At 34.6% G+C, this 10,588-nt stretch overlaps 1 protein-coding gene across 1 annotated transcript; it reads left to right on the top strand.

Annotated features, from left to right (window-relative positions):
- Positions 1–2,113: 2,113 nt before the first annotated feature.
- On the top strand, positions 2,114–10,588 carry LOC129904094 (glutamate receptor 2.9-like). Its single transcript, XM_055979624.1, has 5 exons — positions 2,114–2,410; positions 5,509–6,815; positions 8,254–8,569; positions 9,267–9,661; positions 10,041–10,588. The coding sequence occupies exons 1-5, from the start codon at positions 2,128–2,130 to the stop codon at positions 10,461–10,463; spliced, it is 2,724 nt and encodes a 907-aa protein (XP_055835599.1). The 5' UTR covers positions 2,114–2,127; the 3' UTR covers positions 10,464–10,588.

Here is a 10,588-nt window from a genome sequence, read left to right as displayed (position 1 = left end):
CTGAACTTTACCCACAAAAATGATAAGAGTCACAATTTTTGTTTTAAGTCCGAATTTTGTCACATTAGAGTAGGCAGAACTTAATTACGGTAAAGTTATGAAATTTTACTGCTATAAAGGTTAGGTTACTGTGATAGATAGGTTTTGTCATTATAATAGTTAAAGTTTAGTGATTGTATTATATAGTGAGTAAAGTTTGGTTACTTTTGTGTGACGAAGGTAATTTAGTGTCTTTACTGTTATAGTAGGGAGATAAATTTAGTTAGTTTTTACTAAGTAACTCTAATCTGTCAAAACATAATTTAGTTACTTTATTATAAAGGATAAAGTTCTGTGACCATACACGAAACTAGCCCTTTTGTTAGCCTATTTAAATTCTTAACTAGTTTCTGACTTTATGATATTTTAATATATCAGGTTTTTCCAAAGGGTTCTCCCTTAGCAGTTGATATCTCAGAAGCTGTTCTTAAAGCCTCACAGAGTGGAGAGATAAATCAACTGGAAGAGCAAATGCTTATTTCTTCAAACTGCTCTTCTTCATCAGCTGAGGAACAGGTTCCTGGATTAGGACCAGAGTTGTTCTCAGGTCCATTACTGATTTCAGGTGTTATATGTGGAATTGTACTTTTGATCTCAATCGCTCATTTAGTCAGAAAACACTGGCTATATTTAAGCTCTATAATTGCAAAAAATGCAAAATAGTTCTTAGATGGGCTTCTTTGGTTCTAACTCAGTGCTATACAAGAATAGTAGGACCAAGATCAGTTAAAGATTGCAACACAGTGATTGAACAAAGACCAAATAATCAACAATTACAGAGGTATTCTGATGGGCCAAAAGCTGGTTAATCAAGAACAACAATTGACAACTTCTAGTTGTCCCTTGTCTAATAAGTACTCTTGTAAATATATGATTTTTTTTTCTTCCTTCTCCAGGATCAGAAGTTGTAAATGAACCAAAGAAAATCTTTGTGCAAGTTAATATGATTGATAAATTTTAGAGGCTCTACTTGCTTTTTGTTGATTCTTGAGCTGTTTTGGTGACTAATAAATGAAATGTTAGTAAATAATTCACAAATACTCTGGGCTGGTAAGGAAAAAGGTGTACTTGCAGCCCCCAAAAGTCAGGGGATACTTTTAGAAGTTGATGCAAATTATATTAACAGTAGATTTGTTGAGTTGATCAACTTGCTATTTTTATGTAGTAGTGATTAGTGACATGTTTATACTAACTCATTAATTATATATGGATTTGTTGAATTCAACTTGCAATTCCAATAGAGTGTTGTAGTAGTATGACTACTATCTTCTACCGACCTTATTATGTCCAGTTGTTCTTTAATCAGTTTGAACAAGTCCTAAGGAAGATTCTTTTGAAAAAGTCATTTTTATTTCCTTAAAGTCTTGGTCCTTCTGCAATTTGGCTAGGGACCAATGAAATATGTGAAAATTATAAAAAATAAAAGCTCATATTTCAAACTGAGACGAAAGAAAATATTATAATTAGTGATTCTTTTCATATGCCTAAACTTAGGGATAGTATTGATGCTGGTAGGAGGTAGTAGATAATTGATATTGGGGTGTAATTTAAAAGGAAAACAAAAAGTCTCTATTCATCTTTTAGACAGAAGGTGCAAGTAACATACATTGAGGGTAATAATAGAGAAGGTTGCTTGAGATGGTTTGAACATGTTTTGCATCGACCTATAGATTCATCGGTCCGTATGTGTGAAACTATGATAAGTCAAGGTGTTAAAAGGGGACGAGGTAGACCTAAAATCACATGAAATGAAGTGGTCTCAAAAGATCCTTAAATGTCTAGTATCAATACAGACTTAGCTAAAGATAGAACACAATAGAAGAAAAAAGATCATACATATGATAACTACTAGTTGTAGATAAGTTTTAGACTCGTACGGAACTTTAAGTATTATTATTACATGTTTTTTTTAGTTTTATTTTATTTATTATTATGATGATATGATATGCGTTTAAACGGAAAAATAATGATTCATATAGTTAATTTCAACTTGTTTGGGACCAAAGCATAATTATTGTGGTCCTTCTTTTAGCCCCTTTATATATGACAACAACAACAACCGCCAACCAAAAGTCTAGCCATAGCAAAATGAGAACTGCTACTACTATTGCCTTCTCCTTGTTGGTCTATTTCTTATTGATTCATGATCATGTAGCATTTTCATTGGCTTATTACAAGAATGACTCAATACATGATGATTGTAACATGATAATATGGAGAATAGGAGCAATTATTGATCCAACAACAAGACTGGGCAAAGAGCAAAAGATAGCTATGGAGATGGCAGTTGATGACTTCAATGCCCAAAATTCCAAATGTTCACACTTAGTTTTCAACTTTGCTTATTCTCATAGTCCTGCAGCATCCCTTGGTAAATATCTTAATCTATATATCATATATCGTCTTCATTTTTTTTTACATTCTTTCTCTCTTACCTCAAGCGTGAAATGTACTGTTAAATTTACTAGTTTATCTGGAAAATATCATTTAATGTGTATAATTTATAAAATTAGAATTCAATAACTTCAAAGAGTTCGAATTCAGAATTCATAAATTTCAAATTCTCGATCTGCTTCTACTTCCTTTCCTACCTATTTTGATATGGAGGCAATAAGGAAGCAGTGAGAACACCCTCAAGTCCTCGCAAGCTCATAAGGAGTCCTTTTAGTTTCATACTTTCACCTATATAAGAAAAATAATCTTTGTGTAAAATTTGCAGTATTTATTTTTTTGGTAATTAAGTATCTTGTATTAATCATCAAAGTATTAACTTTCATAACAATAGCTTGTTATAACTCATCAAGCTATATCACACACAAAAAAAAAAACTACAAGCTACCTAATACTGGTCTTGCTTTAAAAAAATATAGCTATGAACTACATTCTGCATTTGGATTGGAGCTCTAACACATATTACATACACAATCTCCTTTGCTATTATTTCTTTTGTGCGACTATTCTTCTCAAATATTCTGCTATTCATTTCCTTCCACACAGCATGTGTAACTTCAGGGTACACCATTTTGAACAGTTGAGCTTGAATTGTCTTGCCCTTGGACAGTTGAATAACCCAATGCAAGTGTTGGTCCCAACTGATCAGATCATATTGTGGTCTTTGCATCCATTTCAGCACTTTATCCCACACAACTTTAGAGAAAAAGAACTGAACAAATAGATATTCTCTGGTCTCATTATGCATTTGACATAGTCTGCACTTCTCATCTATCACCATCCCCCATTTCAATAGTCTGTCAACAGTCAACAGCTTCCCTTGTAGTTGTAGCCATGCAGTAAATCTTGCATGTGGTCTTGCTTGGCTGGAATATATTAATTCTTTCCATGCTGCCTTCGGGTGATCTCCAAGTAAGTTACAATACACCTTCCTTATAGTATGTTTAGCTTGTGCAGCATAAACTCTTGCTTTTATGATCCTCCTTATCATCCAGCAGGCTTGCTTTGGTACATGCACAATGCTTACTTGTTGATCTTTTATGTAATAATTGTGCACCCATCTAATCCACATTTTGTCTACCTTATGCTCCAAGTCCCAATATTTCTTCACTATTGCAGCTTTGTTCCAGAGATTAATGTTGGTAATATTAAGCCCTCTCATATATTTTTTGGAGTACAGACTTTCTCCCAAGCAACTAATGTTTTCCTTGTAATGGTGTTACGGCTAGACCAGAGGTAACTTCTACAATGTGCTTCAACTAGCTTTACTACTTTTGAAGGGAGCATGAATAGCTGAGTCCATTATGCTTGAATCTCAAAAATGACAGTTTGTATGAGTTGTGCCCTTCCTGCATAAGATAGGTTCTTTGTTGTCCATGAAGTGATCTTGTGTGTGATTTTATCTATGAGTGATTTCCATTGAGCAAAGGATATTTTCTGAGTAGACAGAAAGACTCCTAAATACTTGAAAGGGAAATCTCCCAGAGAGTATCCCAAGTGATTAATGATCTTCTTCTGCATTACCTGAGACACTCCACCAAAGTATACTGAACTCTTCCCTAGATTAGCTTGTAGCCCTAAAGCTTTAGAAAAATTGCCAAAAGCTTAATGCAAACACTTGACTGACTTTAGATCACCTTTAGAGAATAACAACAAGTCATCTGCAAAGCACAAATGACTTATATTCAGCTTAGCACATCTCGGATGGTATTGAAATTCCTTCACACAATTCCTCCTGGTGGTATAGTCATTTGCAATCTCCTAGCAGCTTCGTGCGAAGTTATCAAAGTTCCACCTTCTTCTAGATCTAGCATAGTTGGGGTTTGTGCTACCTCAGGCATATGAATCTCTTCTACAGTTAGAACACGAGCCTCTACTAAGCTTCCAAACATAGCTATAACCTCCTTCCTCGATTGTCCACAACCACGAGCTTCCCTTATGGCAGTCATACCGGCGTAGGATTGCTATCTTGCGCCGAGAGCATCAGAGGAAAATTAGATTCAACTTTCCATATTTGGAGCGTAGAGAGTAAACTTGCAATATTAAATAAGAATTTTGTTATCATAATTTTAAGTATAAATAACATGTATATATCATACATGAAAAGTTTGTAAATGAGTATTTTGTTATCACAAGTTTACGTATAAATAATATGAAAAGTTTATAAACGAGTAATTTGTTGTCATAATTTTACGTATAAATAATATGAAAATCTAATAAATCTGTATTTTGTTATCATAATTTTACATATAAATATATGCCTATAAATGTTATCAAACAATTTTCCATTTGTGATTCATTCGTAATAACTTGAAAAAACAAGTTCATAAAGAGAAGAGGAGAGTAAACAAGCTTTTAAAACACTCAAAAGTCACTAATTTGCTAAACCATTCAAGAAACTCTTAGGTTGTTTGGTTTGTAGTATAAGGTGGGATATCTCTGAATTAAGTTTTGAATTAAAATTTTACTTTGTTTGGTTAAAGGTATAAATTTATCCCACCTTATTTCATCAAATTTGGAGTTAACTTATTCCACCTTCCGATTAAAGATAAATTAGTCCAAAAATTATAATTTCAAAACTGAATTCCGAAATAACTTAATCCGCGAACCAAACAATCTCAAAAGTCAAAATTATATACTTGTTTATATATTAAAAATATAATTAGCTATTTCGCATCAAAGTATATAAAAAAATTAAATGTGTTTGGACTACCGTTAGATTTGACTATTAGACTCTCTAACTACTACTATGATCATTGACCTTTGGATTTTGCTGAACTCAACATTTTAGCTTTAATTGTCTCATAATCCATACCATGTAAATTTGCCAAAAAGATTAATATACACAAACATATATGTAGCCACTGTCAATTGCAATCATTCTGAATCTAATATCTTTAAATTCTCGACTTGTCAATTGTCATCTCATTTAAAAATTTAAACAATTAAATCGAGCATATTTTTATTTAAGCATGAATGAATGGTGGTGAAACTCGATTCTATAATCTTTTATCTCAGCAACTTATCTTGCCAACAAGAAGCAAGTACATGCAATACTTGGACCATTGACACACCAAGAAGCTGCTCTATTTTCTGATTTTGATGATGAAGCATATAAGAGAATTCCCATTATTTCTCTAAGTCCAGCTGCCACCTATTCGACAATATTACTCACAGAACCACCTTCACATATCCAAATGAGTAATGATGTTAAATCCCAAATGCAATGCTTTGCTGCATTAATTGGACATTTCAAATGGAGAAAGGTGATAGCTTTATATGAACTTAGTAACAGCTTTTCCTATATGGATTTTGCGCTGATCACTCACCTTTCTGATTCACTGAAAGTTGTTGACTCCTCTATTGAATATCAGTTAGCTTTTCCTCCTCTGTTCTCTGTTTCAAATGCAAAATCTTTCATTCAAGAAGAGCTGAAGAAGTTAAGAATCAAGAATGTTAAAGTTTTTGTGGTGGCACAATGTTCTTTACAATTTGGTTTGGTTCTTTTTGAGATGGCAACAGAAATGGGAATGATGGGGAAAGATTATGTATGGATTATTTCAGACAATATCGCAAGTCTTCTTGACTCTGTTGAACCTTCTGTTTTACTGAACATGCAAGGTGTAATTGGTTTTAAGGAAAATGTTAATGAAAAAACTGAGTCTTTTAGAGAGTTCAATGTCAAGTTCAGGAGAAAGTACAGATCAGAATATCCTGAAGAAGAAGAAGGGTATCCAAGTCCTAGCTCAAATGCTCTCAAGGCTTATGATGCAACATGGGCAACTGCTAAGGCCATGGAGAAGTTATCCAGAAGCAATTCAAGTGAACTAGTGAAAAGCATTTTGTTGAGTGATTTTGAAGGTTTAAGTGGGAAAGTTAGCTTCAAGAATGGCATGCTGTATCAAAAGCCAACCTTTAGGATCATTAATGTGATTGGCAAAAGCTACAGAGAAATGTCGTTTTGGTCACCAGAGTTTGGTTTTTCTGAGGATCTTATTGAATACAATGGGATGAAGTTGAAAATTGGCAACTGTTTAGAAGGGGCTTTGGGGTCAATTTTGTGGCCTGGTGGTAAACAAACTGTTCCAAAAGGGTGGACAATAGGTGGCCTAGAAAAACCACTTAAGATTGGGGTACCGGCAAGGGGTGCATTTAATCAGTTTGTGAAAGTTAATTTTAACCAAGAGAGGAATGAGACTCTGATTGATGGATTTTCAGTTCATGTTTTTGAAGCAGCAGTGAGGCAACTTCCCTATTATCTGCCCTATGTTCTTGTTCCCTTCTATGGTACTTATGATGAAATGGTGGAAGGAGTTTCAAACAAGGTATGTACATATATGACTCTAACTTAACCATTTCATCTACTTTTGGTGTGTAGCATTACTGAACATTTTCTGGTTCAAATTTTAAGCTTTGGAAAAAGTTCCAAAACTTTTTATAAAATGGTGATCAGACCAGATATGTTGCTTGGGACGGAGTGTTGGCCATTCAAGAACTTGCATAGCGGAAATGAGGATGTTGAGATGGATGTGTGGGCATATTAGGAGAGATAGGATGAGAATGAAGCTATTCGGGACTATGTGGGGTGACCTCCGTGGTGGACAAGATAGGGGAGGCGAGGTTGGGATTGTTAGTACATGTGAAGAGAAGATGCATAGTGTCCCAGTGAGAAGGTGCGAGAGGTTGGCTACAGTGGTATTAGGAGAGGCAGAGATAGACCGGAGAAATCTTGGGGAGGTGTAATTAGATAGGACACGACTCAGTTGTAGCTCACCGAGGACGTGACCCTAGATAGGAAGAAATGGAGGCCGAGGATTAGGATAGAAGGTTAGTAGGTCGAGTGTTGTCTGCTTTTCTTTTTCTGTATTAGTATTATTATTACCCTTCTACTATCTTATTCTTCGTTATTACTATTATTGGTTTTTTCCATTACTTCAGTTATCGTATTATTTTGTTGTTGCTACTACTCTTTTCAGCATGACTTCTTCGACTATCTTTTCTTTAGAGACTTGATTTTATATGTTATACTTATGCCGAGGGTGGAAGGTTGCATACAACCCACTCTCCCCAGACCCCACTAGTGGAATTATAATGGGTATTTTGTTGTTGTTGTTACCAAAGTTACTCCTCTGCTGTACAAAATTTTTGCTTTTACTTTCTGTTATACTTGGTGTCCCTCGTACCCTTGTTGGTACTAAATTATCCCGTATTTGCCCTTGACTTTAACAAGCTACATCTTGGACGGTGTAGATTCTACGTGTCAAAATATTTCTAAAGGTCGAAATCCATTAATGTACTTTTAAAAATTACTCTGTTATACTTCAAATTGGAGATCAGATAAGGTCAAGGGTAACAGAAGACCTCTCATAAAATCAAATGCAGTTCTTGAAAAAACTTAGGACACTGAAGTTGTTCTCAATAAACTAACAGTTCAATCCATTTGACAACAACATCATCAATAGAAAGTACAAGAAGTAATGGCAAGACAAATGACATCAAATTCAATTTTGATTAGTATTTTGGAATCCTCTCCTCAAGACGAATCTGGTGATGGTCTTGGTCATTTGCTAATGACAAGGGTATGAATGACCCCAAAGTATAAGGGAAGGTAAAATTAAGATATTTCGTATAGCAGGGAGTATTTTTGACCCTTTTCCCTCAAGATTTTCATCATCATCAATCAGTAAAGTCTGCTGCTTAGAACTCATTGTTGCTAGTGATTTTGTGCTCAACATCTACAAATACTCACCAGTTCATGAATAGAGTCTGGATGCAGCAGTAGGTGACACAGAAATAATGCCTGATCGCTATGAGCGTGCAGAATTTTCACAGCCCTATATTGACTCTGGACTTGTCATGGTAGTGACTGAAAGACCAGGATTCAAAAAGGCCCATTTTATTGTTATAAAGGCCTTCAAATTGAAGTTGTGGATTCTGCTGGCAGTGATGAGCATGTCCACAGGGGTTGTCATCTGGTTAAATGAGTACGTAAATGACAACCCGGATTTCAGTGGTTCTTTCCCTCAGCTTATTGGATCCATGCTTTGGTTCTCTGTCACTGTTCTCTCTTTTTCACAAAGTAAGTTTCAAACTTAGAAATACATTATACTTCCCCCTTCCACCTTCTTTGACATTATTTTCTTATTAATTCATAGAAAAAACAATGTCACATTTCAGTATTTCCTTAATGAGAAGCTTTTATAGCACATGAATGTTATGACATGTTTAAAGCCACAAGTTTTAAAAGTCTTTATTTCTTTTCTTAAACTATATGGGGAGTCAAACTATGTCAAATAAAGTGGAACGAAGGGAGTATAGAATAGGAAAAAGGCTATAAAAAGATATTCTTTTACTATACGAAATATCTTAATTTTACTCTGTTATATTCTTACTGATAGAAAATCATCTAGTATTTGTCCTTGAACCTTAACGGAACTCCACCTGAAGTATAACAGATGGTAATGTACTAATGTTAAACCATAGTCAAAAGTAGTTGAGTAAATTCGGAACTTTTTCCTGAAATATCTTGACACATGGAATCCTTCCTTAAGACCTTAACTACATGGAGCTTCCTTAAAGCCAAGGGCAAATCCGAGAGGATGTGATAACAGTAAAGATATAAATGATCCAAAGTATAACGGAGGGTAAAAACTAACATATTCTGTATAATGGAAAAATTTGGACCTTTTCCCTTTAGAATAAAGATATACAGAACTATTGTTTACACTTTGGTCTAATTCAAAAGTTTATAACCCCAATTTGGGAAATCATTACAGGAGAATCGATCAAAAGCAATCTATCTCGACTTGTGCTGACTACATGGCTATGTGTAGTTGTGGTTGTCACAGCTTGCTTTACTGCACTTCTTTCCTCCATTATGACAGTTCCTAGGCTGGAACCTTCTGTACTAAATGTTGATTATCTTTTAAGGACAAATGCTGCAGTTGGTTGCAATAACAAGTCATTTATAATCAAATATCTTGTGAATTTGCAATTCAAGCCAGAGAACATCAAGGAAATCAGTTCAATCAATGACTACCCTAAAGCTTTTGAGAAGGGAGAAATTTCTGCTGCTTTCTTTGTAGCTCCGCATGCCAAAGTTTTCCTTGCTAAGTACTGCAAAGGTTACACCAAATCAGGACCTGTCTATAAACTTGGTGGATTTGGCTTTGTAAGATCAAGATTACATCTTTTTAGCTTTTCAATCTGCTTATGATCTCCATCTGTAGCATATTAATTTCACGTATACTCACTGAACTTTACCCACTATCATAGTAAAGTCACATTTTGTCACCTTGAAATCCAAACTTTACACACTATAACAGTAAGCTAAGTCACTAATGGTTTTGTCGTATAGTGACTGTATTCTTACAGCGAGTAAAGTTAAGTTACTTTAATGTGACAAAGCTAATTTAGTAGGCAAAATTTAATGTTTTTTACTGTTATAGTTACTCTAATATGAAAACATAATTTAGTTACTCTATCATAATGGACAAAGTTTGGTGACCATTCGCAAAATTAATCCTTTTTGTTATGTTTTAATGTATCAGGTCTTTCCAAAAGGTTCTCCCTTAGCAGTTGATATCTCAGAAGCTGTTCTTAAAGTCTCGCAGAGTGGAGAGATAAATCAGCTAGAAGAAAAAATGCTTATTTCTTCAAATTGCTCTTCTTCATCAGCTGAGGAAAAGGATCCTGGATTAGGACCAGAGTTGTTCTCAGGTCCATTACTGATTTCAGGTGTTATATGTGGAATTGTACTTCTGATCTCAATCGCTCGTTTAGTCAGAAAACACTGGCTATATTTAAGTTCTATAATTGCAAATAATGCAAATATAGTTCTTAGATGGTCTTCTTTGGTTCTAACTCAGTGTTACACAAGAATAGTAGGACCAAGATCAGTTAAAGATTGCAACACTGTGATTGAACAAAGACCAAATATTCAACAGAATGTTGAAATCACAGAGGTACTCTGATGGGCCAAAAGCTGGTAAATCATGGACAACAATTGAACTGCTACTTTTCTCTTGTCTAATAATCTAATGTGCTCTTGTAAATAAATGATTTTCTTCCTTTTTTCAAGATCACCAGTTGTAATGAG

Source organism: Solanum dulcamara, chromosome 9, assembly GCF_947179165.1.
Source record: "Solanum dulcamara chromosome 9, daSolDulc1.2, whole genome shotgun sequence".
NCBI classification, from domain to species: domain Eukaryota; kingdom Viridiplantae; phylum Streptophyta; class Magnoliopsida; order Solanales; family Solanaceae; genus Solanum; species Solanum dulcamara.
The sequence above is the reverse complement of the archived record's forward strand: the minus strand, read 5'-3'. Positions and strand labels throughout refer to the sequence as shown.

Excerpts from the sequence above, each read along its gene's own strand:
- LOC129904094 (XM_055979624.1), top strand. The coding sequence starts at position 2,128 with ATGAGAACTGCTACTACTATTGCCTTCTCCTTGTTGGTCTATTTCTTA. Across the intron at positions 6,816-8,253 it reads TGGAAGGAGTTTCAAACAAG|AGTCTGGATGCAGCAGTAGG; the intron begins GTATGTACATAT and ends GTTCATGAATAG. Across the intron at positions 8,570-9,266 it reads TGTTCTCTCTTTTTCACAAA|GAGAATCGATCAAAAGCAAT; the intron begins GTAAGTTTCAAA and ends AAATCATTACAG.